The 15,676-nt window shown below is 40.6% G+C and overlaps 1 protein-coding gene across 2 annotated transcripts in view; it reads left to right on the top strand.

Moving 5' to 3' along the window:
* The window catches only part of METTL16 (methyltransferase 16, RNA N6-adenosine), an 83,280-nt gene that overhangs the window by 18,189 nt on the left and 49,415 nt on the right, over window positions 1–15,676 (top strand). For both annotated transcript variants that reach the window (XM_086686355.1, XM_025917619.2), the window contains one exon: window positions 12,804–13,003. In XM_086686355.1, the coding sequence (XP_086542481.1) occupies window positions 12,804–13,003 (200 nt within the window). The remainder of the gene's footprint in view (window positions 1–12,803; window positions 13,004–15,676) is intronic.

Genomic DNA, 15,676 nt, shown 5'->3' on the forward strand with positions numbered 1-15,676 from the left:
TACCATACTGCTTTATGATTACAGCTTTGTAATACAGCTTGAAGTCTGGGATTGTGATGCCTCCTGCATTGGTTTTCTTTTTCAAGATTGCTTTGGCTATTCGGGGTCTTTTCTGGTTCCATACAAATTTTAGGATTGTTTGTTCTAGCTCTGTGAAGAATGCTGGTGTTATTTTGATAGGGATTGCATTGAATATGTAGATTGCTTTGGGTAATATTGACATTTTAACAATATTTGTTCTTCCTATCCAGGAGCCTAGAATATTTTTCCATTTTTTTGTGTCTTCAATTTCTTTCATAAGCTTTCTATAGTTTTCAGTGTATAGATTTTTCACTTTTTTGGTTAGATTTATTCCTAGGTATTTTATGGTTTTTGGTGCAATTGTAAATGGGATCGATTCCTTCACTTCTCTTTCTGTTGCTTCATTGTTGGTTTGTAGGAATGCAACCGATTTCTGTGCATTGATTTTATATCCTGCAACTTTGCCGAATTCATGAATCAGTTCTAGAAGTTTTCTGGTGGACTTTTCTGACCTTTCTAAGGTTCCACTAATTACACAGGTTCCTCAGCACCTTGTACCTATCTTTTACAGCATTTGTCACAGTGACAATTTTACATGTGTTTGGGTGCTTCTTGGATGAATACCTACCCTTTACCACACTATCACCTTCATGAAGGGAGAGATCATGTCTGTATTTGCAAGTCTCTGGCATTTTGTGCAATGCCTACTACATAGTTGATACATGATAAATATCTGTTGAATGAATAAAGGAATGAATCCCCACTGTCACAACTTCTTAAAAATTCTAACCTATTTCTTATAAGTTAGCTGAGCAAAGTAGTGCTCAAAGAAAGTGAAACTTTTTTTTTGAAGATTTTAAGTAATCTTTAAACCCAGTGTGTGGGTCAAATTCACATCCCTGAGATTGAGAGTCCCACGCCTCACTGACTGGGGTAGTCAGGCACCCTGAGAGTGAAACTTTTTTTTTTAATGTTTATTTATTTTGAGAGACAGAGAGAGAGAGAGAGAGAGAGAGAGCACGAGCAGGGGAGGGGCAGAGAGAATCCCAAGCAGACTCTGCACTGCACCATCAGTGCAGAGCCTGACATGGGGCTTGATCTCATGAAGTACGAGATCATGACCTGAGCCGAAATCAAGAGCTGGACACTCAACCAACTTAGCCACCCAGAGAGTGAAACATTTTTATACTTCATCTTTAAAAGTATAAGGTGGGGGTGCCTGGATGGTTCAGTCAGTTGAGCATCTGACTTCAACTCGGGTCATGATCTCGCGGTTCATGGGTTCAGGCCCCACATCAGGCTTGCTGCTGTCAGTGCAGATTCTCTGTCCTTCTCCCACTTGTACTCTCTTCCTCTCTCTCAAAACAAAAAATGAAGAAACAAAAAACATTAAAAGTATAAGGTAACCAAGTATTTCAGCTATTTTTTTTTCTTTTTTTTTTTTTATAATTCCACTGTTTACAGTATGGGGTGCAACCTGTCAGCCTGTGAATTTTGTAAGGCTTGCAGTTGTTTCTTGCCCACATAGATTTTAAGAATCAGGAAAACTTCATATAAAATTATGGGTTATTGGTTTCCTTTGGAAATTTTAGAGATCTGGCAAAACTGGACTGACAAACTTGACATTAATTACCTGGAACTACATGGTAATCATACCCTTTGAATTGGCCTTTTGTGTCATCTGGTGTAATGCTACTAAAAGGGTGGTTATTGAACTAGCTGCTCAGCCACAAACTATTTGCCACAAACAGAGATAAGCTACAAACAGAGATAAGCACCTTATGCTACATGTCTGTTTAGCAGACATTTCTTTGGTTGAATGACTTTCTTCAGTATACTGATTTTCAGGCATGCACAGGCTCCATATCTTGTTAGGGACTGGCATTTTGAGTAGCACCTTGTAAGTATTTGAGTTTGCAATCCCTGATTTTCATAATTTTATTTAAAGTGCCAGTGCAAAGTAACACTCAGAAGTTGTAGGGTAGTAACTATGTCAGGATGTACTTCACTTCTGTTAACACTGTTCAAGGTAATACTGTTCCAAGTTTATTTTTTTTTTAATGTTTTTTTTTTTTAATGTTTACTTTTGAGAGAGAGGGAGTGAGTGAGTGAATGCAGGGCAGAGAGAGGGAGGCACAGAATCCAAAGCAGGCTCCATGCTTTGAGCTGTCAGCACAGAGCCCGATGCAGGACTCAAACTCACAAACCACGAGATCATGACCTGAGCCAAAGTTGGACACTTAACCGACTGAGCCACCCAGGTGCCCCGTTCCAAGTTTATTTATAAGGTATCTAGGCTATTAAGTTTCTTTGATAGAAAAATTGGAAGTTTTACATTTCAGATTTTTAGGCTTTGAACATAGATATTATATTGGGATATAATTCTGTTTGTGTGTTTAGCAGTGAAGCCTGATAGATTGGGCTACTGTTATAGAATAAAGAATATGAATTCATTTGAATGCCTTAGTCTGGTACTCAGATGTGAACATCTTTCCATGTGTAAAAAATTAAAAAAATTTTAATGTTTATTTTTGAGAGAGAGAGAGACAGCGTGAGCAGGGAAGGGACAGAGAGAGGTAGACACAGAATCCAAAGCAAGCTGCAGGCTCTGAGCTGCCAGCACAGAGCCCGACACGGGGCTCGAACGCACAAACCGTGAGATCATGATCTAAGCCAAAGTCAGATGCTTAATTGACTGAGCCACGCAGGCACCCCACCCACGTGTAAAAATTCGATTCCCATTCTGTTACTGAGGGAAATGGAGTTGGCCCGTCTTTTCACACACTTGATGGGTTTCACAGGAGTAAAATCCAATATTCTTTTTAGAATTAAAAGTAAAGTTTTTATAGATTTAATACCCCCTTTTTTATGCTACATCATTTATCTTGTTGAACTTGAGATTGTACTGCTTTTATTTGAAGAAATACAAAGGTAATGAAAGTTCTTTTTTAACGAATTAATTTTCTTAGTAATCTCTGTATCTCTGCACCCAGTTTAGGGCTTGAACTCACAACCTTGAGATCAAGAGTCTACCATCTGAGCCAGCCCAGAACCCCCATTGTGTGTGTGTGTGTGTGTGTGTGTGTGTGTGTGTGTGTGTGTGTGTGTGTTAATGTTGTGTGATTGAGTGAAGCAGAAATGTGTTCATCATCGCTTTCTTATAGATTCTCTTTTATCGGCCCCACAAATTACAAAACTAATATATATCTATTTAGATTTCTAGGAATAGACTTAATACTTAATTCCCCTTTAAATGCACGTAATATATTTTAATGACACTTTTTTTGCTTGCATATATTTATACAATAAACTTCTACTTCCACTGTTTTGTGGAAACTGGTTTTTAAAATCTCAAAAATCCCCACCTAAATGTGAAGGGGTAATTATTTTTTGAATTAGTATCCGCTTGGGATGCTTGGCTGGCTGTCAGCAAAGCATGCAGACTTTTGATCTTGGTGTTGTCAGTTTGAGCCCCAAGTTGGAGTAGAGTTTACTTTAAAAAGGCAGGGGACAGGAGGTAGAAATTAGCCATCCTCCCAACTTTGCTGTGGCATTTTGTATTTTTGACGGTTCCTGCACAGTCACTGCTGTTTCTCATTCAGTGCTTTTTATCCTTCTAAATTGATGGTGATCTAGTGTAAGGTAATACCTGCTGTTTTCTCTTTTACTTTCACTTAAACTTTTACTTTCAATCTTTGGATCACTATGTTTGTTTGTTTTTTTTTTAATGTTTGTTTATTTTTGAGAGACAGAGTGCAAGTGGGGGAGGGGCAGAGAGAGAGAGAGGGAGACACAGAATCTTAAACAGGCTCCAGGTTCTGAGCTGGCAGCACAGAGCCAGATGCGTGGCTTGAACTCACGAACTGTGAGATCATGACCCGAGCCGAAGTCAGATGCTTAACCGACTGAGACACCCATGTGCCCCTGGATCACTATGTTTTGGCATAGTCTTTGTTTACAGCATAGTTTTTTGGTTTTGTCTTTGTGATCTAACCTGAGAGTTTTAGAATAGATTTGACCATTTACATTTATTTTATATTGTGCTTTGTTTTGGTTGCTTCTTTTTTTTTCCTTTACTCTGTGTGATTTGGCTTTCATCTCCCTTTTCTTTACCACTTGATTTTATTCGATTATATTGTTTCTCTTAATTTTTCTAGTGTTTATATTCTTAAATGTATACCTTATATCTCTGCTACCTACTTTATCAGTTTTGGATGAAATCTTCTGACCCACGTTGAGGAAATAATGTACTTAATTACCTCTTCCTTTTCCCCTCCTTAATTTTAATTGTGTGTACGCTATTAATGGTTTACAAACATTTATATCCTGTTGTGTGGCCACAGTTCACAGGTGTTTTAATCTTTTCTCCAGTTAAAATAGCTTCACTGCTCACTGCTAGTCTATTGCTATAGTTTGTTTCTTGGTTGTTGAATTTTTCCATTAGGGATTTTTTGTTTGTTTGTTTTTTCACAAAGGGATCGTGGAAACCTATGTTCCTTGAGTTGTTATATGCTTAAAAACATTTATCTGTTGTCATTATACTTGAAATACAATTTTGCTGAGTATAAAATTGTTAGGTAACATTCTTTTCCTCTAAGGGCTTTGTAGTCTGTGTCCTTCTGTTTTCTGCTATTAAATAGTGCTGTTGCGTGGAAGTCTGAAGTCAGTCTTTTTTTTTTTAAGATTTTATTTTGGGGCATCTGGGTGGCTCAGTCACTTAAGCATCTGACTCTTGGTTTTGGCTCAGGTCATGATCTTGCGGTTTGTGAGTTTGAGACCCTGTCGGGGTCTGCTTGGGATTCTCTGTCTCCCTCTCTCTCTGCTCCTTCTGTGCTCTCGTCATCCTCCCAAAGTAAATAAACTTTTTAAAAAGATTTTATTTTATTTTTTAAATATTTATTATTTTTGAGAGAGAGAAAATGTGCAAGCAAGGGAGGGGCAGAGAGAGAGGGAGATAAAGGATCTGAAGCAGGCTCTGTACTGACAGCAGAGAGACCAGTGTAGGGCTCAGACTCGTGAACTGCGAGATCATGACCTGAGCTGAAGTTGGATGCTTAAGCGACTGAGCCACCCAGGTGCCCCTATTTATTTTTGAGAGAGAGAGAGAGGGGAGGGAGGGAGAGAGGGAGAGAGAGAATCCCAAGCAGGCTCTGTGGTGTCAGTGCAGAGCCAGACTCAGGGCTTAATGTAATGAACTGCAAGATCATAACTCAACCTGAAACCAAGAGTTGGACACTTAACTGACTGAGCCACCCAGGTGCCCCTACTTATTAATTTTTTAAGTTCATTTATTTATTTTGAGAGAAAGAGGGAGAGAACACATGTGTGCAAGTGTGGGAGGGGCATTCATAGAAAGAGGGAGAGAGAGAATCCCAAGCAGGCTCCACACCTGTAGCACAAAAGCCTGACACAGGACTCAAAACTCACAAACCGTGAGATCATGACCTGAGCCCAAAACCAAGAGTCGGACTCTTTTTTTTTTTTTTAATTTTTTTTTCAACGTTTATTTATTTTTGGGACAGAGAGAGACAGAGCATGAACGGGGGAGGGGCAGAGAGAGAGAGGGAGACACAGAATCTGAAACAGGCTCCAGGCTCTGAGCCATCAGCCCAGAGCCTGACGCGGGGCTCGAACTCACGGACCGCGAGATCGTGACCTGGCTGAAGTCGGACGCTTAACCGACTGCGCCACCCAGGCGCCCCCCAAGAGTCGGACTCTTAACCAACTGAGCCATCCAGGTGCCCCTAAAGATTTTATTTTTTAGTAATCTTTATGTCCATTGTGGGCTCAAACTTAAGAAATCTGAGATCAAGAGTCGCATGTGTCACCAACTGTACCAGCCAGGTGTTCCCTGAAGCCATTTTTTTCTTTTTACCCTGTTGCCCCTCTTCCCCCAGTAGGTGGTTTAACTTTTTTGCCAAGGTGTAAAAACGATTTTTTTCTTTTAATCCTTAAAGTCTAGTAACTTTTTTGGTACATGTGTTAGTATTGCTAATTCTGAATTGGTTTTTCAGTATTGCTAATTCTGAATTGCTAATTCACTGAAGATTCAGTGAATCTTCTTGTGGGGGCAGGGGATTATTTTGAATAATTTCTTTGTTTTCCTCCTTTGGTTTTCTTATTCAGGAAGACCAATTAAGTGTATGAGGGGTCTCTGTTATCTGCTTCTCCCATATTTTTTTTTTTCTAATTTTTTAACTTCTTGTTCATTTCATTTGTTCTGATATAGTTAACTACTGTAAAATTCCCCCTCTGTACTGTATAAATCAGTGGTTTTTAGTTTTTAGTTGTGGACAGTATTGTGTCATCATCCCCACAATCTCATTCCTCAATTCCATTTCATTTTTGCGTGCTTTTTTAAGTCTTGTTTTCTTTGTCCTGTTTTGTCCTTATGCATCACTGAAGCCTATGATGTTAACTTTGATCACTTGTTTAAGGTGGTATCCATCAGATTTCGTCATTACAGAGTTACTGTTTTCTCCTTTGTAATTGATAATTTGTGGGGAAGTACCTTGAGACCATGTAAATATTCTGTTTCTCATTGAACTTTGTACTATTTTTAGCATCCATTGATGATTTAAAAAAAATTTTTTTTTAATGTTTATTTTTGAGAGAGAGAGAGAGAGGCAGAGTTGACTGGGGGAGTGGTAGAGAAAGGGGGAGAAAGAATCTGAAGCAGGCTCTAGGCTCTGAGCTGTCAGCACAGAGTCTGATGTGGGGCTTGAACACACGAATGGTGAGACCATGACCTGAGCGCTCCCCCCGGCTTCTTAAAAAATTTTTTAACGTTATTTTTTTGAGAGAGAGCATGGGTCGGGGAGGAGCATAGAGAGAGAGGGAGTCACAGAATCTGAAGCAGGCTCCAGGCTCTGAGCTGTCAGCACAGAGCCTGATGCAGGGCTCAAACCCACAAATGGTGAGATCGTGACCTGAGCCGAAGTCAGACGTCTGACCGACTGAGCCACCCAAGTGCTCTGAGCCCCCCTCTCCCCACTTCAAAAAAAAAATTTTTTTTTTTATTTAAAATTTTTTTTTCAACGTTTTTTATTTATTTTTTGGGGGACAGAGAGAGAGCATGAACGGGGGAGGGTCAGAGAGAGAGGGAGACACAGAATCGGAAACAGGCTCCAGGCTCCGAGCCATCAGCCCAGAGCTTGACGCGGGGCTCGAACTCCCAGACCCCGAGATCGTGACCTGGCTGAAGTCGGACGCTTAACCGACTGCGCCACCCAGGCGCCCCCCAAAAAATTTTTTTTTCTTTTTTTTTTAACGTTTTTATTTATTTTTGAGACAGAGAGAGACAGAGCATGAATGGGGGAGGGGCAGAGAGAGAGGGAGACACAGAATCGGAAGCAGGCTCCAGGCTCTGAGCCGTCAGCCCAGAGCCCGACGCGGGGCTTGAACTCGCGGACCGCGAGATCGTGACCTGAGCTGAAGTCGGACGCTTAACCGACTGAGCCACCCAGGCGCCCCCCAAAAAAATTTTTTAATGTTTGTTTACTTTTGAGAGAGACAGAATGTGAGTACGGGAGGGGCAGAGAGAGGGAGCCACTGATGATTCTTAATTGAAACATTAGCATTGTGATTGCCAAGTATAATTTTCTACTCCTTCGTTACTTCTACACATTTGGTAATTATTCTATTGTAAATAAAAGCTGTCCTTTCTCCCCCATTTATTTATCTATTTGTGTAAGTATAGACTCATGTATATTTTTCTTTTACTCTGGGGATATAATCCCTTGATGGCATTCTTCATTCAGATTGTCCCAGATTTGGTCAGTGGGTGCCCCCTTAACTGGCCCACGTCCTTGTGACTTTCCTCATCTTTGAGTATGTCCTATTTTCTGATACAACGAAATGTTCTAGGTTTATCTTATACTTTCTCCTACTTCAAACCTGGAATAGCCATTCAACTAAGGAACTCTGATTCATTTTAGTGGGAATGGTATTTGGAAACTAAGATGTGGAACACTAGTTATGCTCATTGCTTCTAGGTTCTGATTATATCTCTTGAGATTCCCCTATAGCCATCTTCTTTAGATTATATTAAAGTTCCATTTCTTTAAATTGAGGTATAATTGACATATACCCGTTTTAGGTATATAATCTAATGATTCAATATTTGTATATGTTAAAAATGAACACATTGGAGTGCCTGGGTGGCTCAGTTAAACGTTGTACCCTTGGTTGTGGCTCATGTCATGATCTCGCGGTGTATGAGTTTGAGCCCCGCGTGGGGCTCTGCACTGACAGTGGGGAGCCTGCTTGGAATTCTCTCTCTCCCCCCACACCCTGCCCCTACCCTCCTTCCTCTTTCAAACAAATAAATAAACTTAAATTTTTTTTTTTTTCCAACGTTTATTTATTTTTAGGACAGAGAGAGACAGAGCATGAACGGGGGAGGGGCAGAGAGAGAGGGAGACACAGAATCGGAAACAGGCTCCAGGCTCTGAGCCATCAGCCCAGGGCCTGACGCGGGGCTCGAACTCCCGGACCGCGAGATCGTGACCTGGCTGAAGTCGGACGCTTAACCGACTGCGCCACCCAGGCGCCCCGACTTAAATTTTTTTTAATGAACACATTAAGTCTGCTTAATATCTGTCATCATATAGTCACATTTGTTTTCTTGTGATGAGAATTTTTTTTTTAAGTTTACTTATTTTTGAGAGAAAGGCAGAGAGAGTGAGTGAGAGGAGGAGGGGCAGAGAGAGAGAGGGAGAAAGAGAATCTCTAGCAGGCTCCATATTGTCAGCACGGAGTCCGATGTGGGTCTTGAACTCACAAGCCATGAGATCATGACCTGAGCTGAAACAGAGTTGGATGCTTATCTGACTGAGCCACCCAGGTGCCCCCATTTTGTGATGAGAACTTTTAAGATTCTCTTAGCAACTTTAAAATTTGCAATATGGTATTATTTACTATAGCTACCATGCTGTACATTACATCTCCATAACTTCCTTATTTTATAACTGAAAATGTATACATTTTGGCCCCCTTCACCCCTTCACTGTTGTTACAAATGACAGGTTTTTATTTTCTTTTTTTTTAATGTTTATTTTAATTTTTTTTTATTTCTAAGAATATTTTTATTATTAATTTATTTATTTATTCTTTTTTACATAACAATATTTCCTTTATTCCGGACTCTGATACCACTTTCCTGATTCTTTCAGCTTTCACAAACAGGTACTGCTCTTTCCCACCGGGTCCCAAAGTCAATGTAACATGTTTAAAAAAAATTTTTTTTATAACTTGTTTTATTTTTTATTTTTTTTAATTTACATCCAAATTAGCGTATAGTGCAACAATTATTTCAGGAGTAGATTCCTTAGTGCCCCTTACCCATTTAGCCCATCCCCCCTCCCACAACCCCTCCAGCAACCCCCTGTTTGTTCTCCACATTTATGAGTCTCTTCTGTTTTGTCTCCCTCCCTGTTTTTATATTACTTTTGTTTCCCTTCCCTTATGTTCATCTGTTTTGTCTCTTAAAATCCTCATATGAATGAAGTCATATGATTTTTGTCTTTCTCTGACTAATTTCACTTGGCATAATACCTCCAGTTCCATCCACGTAGTTGCAAATGGCAAGATTTCATTATTTTTGATTGCCGAGTAATACTCCATCGTATATGTATACCACATCTTCTTTATCCATTCATCAGTCAATGGACATTTGGGCTCCTTCCATACTTTGGCTATCGTTGATAGTGCTGCTATAAACATTGGAGTGCATGTGCCCCTTCGAAAACAGCACACCTGTATCCTGTGGATAAATGCCTAATAATGCAATTGCTGGGTCGTAGGGTAGTTCTATTTTTAATTTTTTGAGGAACCTGCATACTGTTTTCCAGAGTGGCTGCCCCAATTTGCATTCCCACCAGCAGTGCCAGAGAGATCCTCTTTCTCCACTTCCCTGCCAACGTCTATTGTTGCTTGAGTTGTTAATGTGAGCCATTCTGACAGGTGTAAGGTGGTATCTCATTGTGGTTTTGATTTGTATTTCCCTGATGATAAGTGACGTTGAGATGTTTATTTATTTTTGAGAGATAGCAAGAGCCAACGTGAGTCAGGAGGGGCAGAGAGAGAGGGAGACCGAGGATTTGAAGCGGACTCTGTGCTGACAGCAGACAGCCCGATGCAGGGCTGGAACCCAGTGAACTGTGAGATCACGACCTGAGCCAAAGTCAGATGCTTAACTGACTGATCCACCCAGGTGCCCCAGATTTTTTTCATTTTTATGGCTGAGTAATATTCTTCTGGGTGCGTGCGTGCGTATGTGTGAGATTTCACATTTTGAGTTAATGTTTTCATTTTCTTTGAATAAATACTCAAGTGGAATTGCTAGACCATATGGTAGTTGTATTTTTTTTTTAATTCGTGTGTAGTTAACATACAATGTTATATTAGTTTCAGGTGTACTATAATAGTGATTCAGCAGTTCTATACCTATTCAGAGCACATCATGTCAAGTGCATTACTTAATCCCTATCACCTATTTCACCCCTCCCCTCTGGTAACCATCAGTTTGTTCTCTGTAGTTAAGAGTCTGTTTCTTGGTTTATCTCTCTGTGTCTCCCTTTCAGTAGTTCTATTTTTAATCTTTTGAGGCACCACCATTACTGTTTTCCATAGTGGCTGCACCAGTTTACACTTTCAGTGAAAGCTTTGTTCTTAATCTCATTTTTTCCTACAAACTAGTACGCTAAAACATTTTTTTTTTTAATTAATCTTTATTTTTGAGAGAGAGAGAGACAGAGCTTGAGCAGGGGAGGGACAGAGAGAGGGAGACACAGAATCCAAAGTAGGCTCCAGGCTCTGAGCTGTCAATGCAGAGCCCGACGTGGGGCTCGAACTTACGAGCCGTGAGATCATGACCTGAGTCAAAGTCAGACACTTAACCGATTGAGCCACCCAGGTGTTTCCCCCCACCCGCCCCCCAAAGCATTCTTAAAGGTATAAGAAATAGTTATATTCAACTATATTGTGCAGTTTTTGTATAGATAACAAACAGACCTGTATTCCTAAAATCTAATCCTGCCCATCATCACTCTTTGTAAATTCTTTTACTATTAAAATTGTGTTTGGGGTGTCGGGTGGCTCAGTTGGTTAAGCATCTGACTCTTGATTTCGGCTCAGGTCATGATCTTGTGGTTCTTGAGTTCAGGCCCTGTGTCAGGCCCTGCAGTGTCAGCACAGAACCTGCTTGGAAGTCTCCTCCTCTCTGCCCCTACCCTGTGTGCTCACTCTTTTTCTCAAAATAAATAAATAAACTTAAAAAAAAACTAAAGTTGTGTTTTTTTAACAGTTGTTTGTTTTTGGTTTGTTTATTTTGAGAGAGTGAGAGCAAGCAAGCAGAGGAGGGCAGAGGGACAGGGAGAGACAGAATCCCAAGTGGGGCTCTGTGCTGACAGCATGGAGCCTGCTTGGGATTCCATTCTACAGCTCTGGGGTCATGACCTGAGCTGAAATCAAGAGTTGGACGCTTAACGGACAGAGCCACCCAGGTGTCTCTCTGAACAGTTTTTCTTTTAATTTTTTTTTTAATGTTTATTTAGTTTTTTGAGACAGAGAGAGACAGAGCATGAACGGGGGAGGGTCAGGGAGAGAGGGAGACACAGAATCTGAAGCAGGCTCCAAGCTCTGAGCTGTCGGCACAGAGCCCGACGCGGGGCTCGAACTCACAGACTGTGAGATCATGACCTGAGCCGAAGTCAGATGTTCAACCGACTGAGCCACCCAGGCGCCCCTGAACAGTTTTTTTTTAAAAGTAGATCATGTCATCTTTAACCGCTGATTGTATATTCCTCAATATGTGTTCAATAGTGTTACTGTATGCTTAGTATCACAGAGCAGAATAAAGAATTTGTTAGGTGTCAGACTGGAAGATAATGGAAATGTTTACTGTTGCTTGGTTATTCTGTGTCTTCAATAATTGTCTTGATTGTTCATGCCTCTATAATTTGCTCTACAAATATTTGAGTACTATTGTACTTAATTCATAGTATGCTTCATAAACCCTTAAAATTTTACCTGGAACGACCCATAGATTTTGTATTTTTTTATTAGAGAGAGGAGGCGGAGGGGGGGGAGAGAGAGAGGGAGGGAGGGAGGGAGAATCCCAAGCAGCCTCCATGCTCAGCAAGAAGCCTGACGCTGGGCTCAGTCCCACCACCCTGGTATTATGACCTGAGCTGAAATCAAGAGTTGGATGCTTATTTGACGGAGGCACCCAGGTGCCCCTCTAATCCTGTTTTCATTATCAAGCATTTTATATTGCTTTCTGCTTTTAAACATGATTTTCAAAAAGTGCTAATGTCAAATGATGTTAATAATAGTAAAAACAGGCTAGGGTTTGTAAAATAGTTACTATGTACTGGGCATGATGCTAACTACTTTTCTCAGTTTATCTCACAGCAAAACTATGATATAGATGCTGTTATCCCCATAGCTGAGGAAACAGTCTCATGGAGGTGAGATAACTTGTCCAAAGTCACATAACTAAGTAAGGAGATAATCAGGCAGGAATTGGAACAGAGGCACTCTTGTCCTCTATGCTCCTTGTATGAAAATGCAATACTTTTGGTGGAAATTTATACTGCCTTTCATAAACTGTAATTGTATTAAACACCCATATATGTATGCCACTGTGAATGTTCCGCATAGTTATTTATGTGTGATCTAGAAAATTCAAATGGGTGTTTGGTATTGTGTGGCTGACATAGAACTTGTATAGCATAGTAAATCTTCCTAATCAGTTTTGTTTCTTTTTCTCCACTCCTCAGTCTTAATTTTAAAGACCCCGAAGCAGTCAGAGCTCTGACTTGTACTCTTCTAAAGGAAGATTTTGGACTTTCCATTGATATTCCATTGGAAAGACTGATTCCTACAGTTCCCTTGAGACTCAACTACATTCATTGGGTAGAAGATCTGATTGGTCATCAGGACTCTGACAAAAGTACTCTCCGAAGAGGAATTGACATAGGTATGTATATATGGTTTTAAATTCTTTTTTAGCTGAACATAAGTTTCATAAATTTTGCAATGTCCGTTTCTTTGTAAACTTCTCTTCTGGGTATTTGTGTGTGAAAGAAGCTGGCTACAGATATTACTGTTCTTTTTTGCTACACTTGGGGTTTTCTGCCATTTATTTCTCTTGAGAAGGGATTTTCAGCACCAAACAGGGAGCAGGGGTATAACAGTGCAGAACGCAAGTGAGGCTCTTGTTTTCTTACCTTTTCAGATTACCGTATTGATGTCTGTGTCTTTGGGGCATTATTTTTACTCTGAATTATTTGGTGTTAATGCAGTAGTCCCCATATTGGGATACTGTGTGATAGCCATTTAATAAAAGATCATGTGGGCTGAATACTTTAAGGAATCTCTCTCTCTTTTAGAGAGAGTGCAAGAGCAGTGAAGGGGCAGAGAGAGAGGGAGACACAGAATCTGAAGCAGGCTTCAGGCTCTGAGCTGTCAGCAGAGAGCCCGATGCGGGGCTAGAACCCACAAACCGTGAGATCATGACCTGAGCCAAAGGCGGAGGCTTAACCGAACTGAGCCACCCAGGTGCCCCAGGAATCTCTTTATTAATAGAGGACATTTAATCCAAAATCAAAGAGAGGGGAAAAAGTCATCGATTTAAATTAAGATGTTCTCTTAGTTGTAAACTTGTAACAGTGGAAAGGACTATCTGTTCATTTGGGAGATTAAGTGGAAATACAGAAGGAAATAAAGCCAGGGTATGTTTTGCAATTATAAGTGTATTGTATGTTTATCATAGCCAGTGTTTTATTTTATGGGGGGGGGGGGGCACCAGTGAGCAAGGGGCAGAGAGAGAGAGAGAGAGAAAGAAAGAAACAAACAGGGAGGGGCTTGTGGTTTACCCGAAGTGGGGCTTGTGCTCACCTGTTGTGGAACTCAAACTGGGGAACTGTGAGATCATGACCTGAGCCAAAGTCAGATGCTTAATGGCTGAGCTACCCAGGTGCCATATCATAGCCAATGTTTTAATTTGATAGGGTTAAGAAAATTATTTAATTCATAGCGCCTGGATGGCTTTGTTGGTTAAGCGTCCTTTTGATTTTAGCTCAGGTCAAGATCTCTTTGTTGTGAGGTCGAGCCCTGCATCAGGCTCTCTGCTCTCTGCTGGGAGTGGAGCCTGCTTAAGATTCTCTCTCTCTCCTCCCTCTGCCCCTCCCCTCCCCAGATAAAAAGTAAAGGAAAAAAAAATTGTTTTAATGTTTTACTTTATATTTGAGAGAGGGAGAGGGAGATGGAATCTGAAGCAGGCTACAGGCTCCAAGCTGTCATCACAGAGCTTGATGTGGGGTTTGAGCAGTGAGATCATGATCTGAGCCAAAGTCAGACACTTAACTGACTGAGCCACCCAGACACCCCCAGAAAAATAAAGAATAAATTTTAATCCTTTGGCCTTTACTAGTCCTTTATGGGAGCAAAGCTCTGTGGCCCTATTTCAAACTATAGTTAATAGGAAACATACTTTCTAGATAGTAGTAGATGTTTAACTTTGACTTTTTTTTTTTTAACTTTGACTTTTGTATGCATTTTCAGCGAACATTTTCAGTCTTCCTCATACATGACCTTTTTAGGTCATTTATTGACTCCTCCATTCTCCTTTATGCATGTTCCTCCATGGGCTTCCTCTGGTTTTCCTCTTTCCCTTCTAGTCACTCTTCTCCCCTTTTAGGCTTGCTTTCCTCTGTGTGGCCATTAGATGTTGAGAATCCTTAGAGCTCAATCTTTAGCCCTTTTCCTATTGAGCATCCTACTTCTGGGCAATTTCACCCACATCTGTGACTGTTTCCCACCTCCAATCAAATAACCCACAAATTTATATATTCTGCCAACTTGGATTATCTTGAGCTGTAGTCTCTTATGTCGGCAATACAGATTTCTCAAGAACATCTCAGACTTTGCCATGTCCAAGACCAGACTCATTGTCTTTTCTTGCTCATCTTGGTCCTTTTTCTTCATTCCTTATTTTCAGTGGATCCACCACAATCCACTTTCTTTTTTTTTTTTTTTAATTTATTGTCAAATTGGTTTCCATACAACACCCAGTGCTCACCCCAAAAGATGCCCTCCTCAATACCCATCACCCACCCTCCCCTCCCTCCCACCCCGCCATCAACCCTCAGTTTGTTCTCAGTTTTTAAGAGTCTCTTATGCTTTGGCTCTCTCCCACTCTAACCTCTTTGTTTTTTCCTTCCCCTCCCCCATGGGTTTCTGTTAAGTTTCTCAGGATCCACTTAAGAGTGAAAACATATGGTATCTGTCTTTCTCTGTATGGCTTATTTCACTTAGCATCACACTCTCCAGTTCCATCCACGTTGCTACAAAGGGCCATATTTCATTCTTTCTCATTGCCACGTAGTACTCCATTGTGTATATAAACCACAATTTCTTTATCCATTCATCAGTTGATGGACATTTAGGTTCTTTCATAATTTGGCTATTGTTGAGAGTGCTGCTATAAACATTGGGGTACAAGTGCCCCTATGCATCAGTACTCCTGTATCCCTTGGGTAAATTCCTAGCAGTGCTACTGCTGGGTCATAGGGTAGGTCTATTTTTAATTTTTTGAGGAACCTCCACACTGTTTTCCAGAGTGGCTGCACCAATTTGCATTCCCACCAAC

This window comes from Puma concolor, chromosome E1, assembly GCF_028749965.1.
Source record: "Puma concolor isolate L17-30 chromosome E1, mPumCon1.1.hap2, whole genome shotgun sequence".
In the NCBI taxonomy this organism is placed as follows: Eukaryota; Metazoa; Chordata; class Mammalia; order Carnivora; family Felidae; genus Puma; species Puma concolor.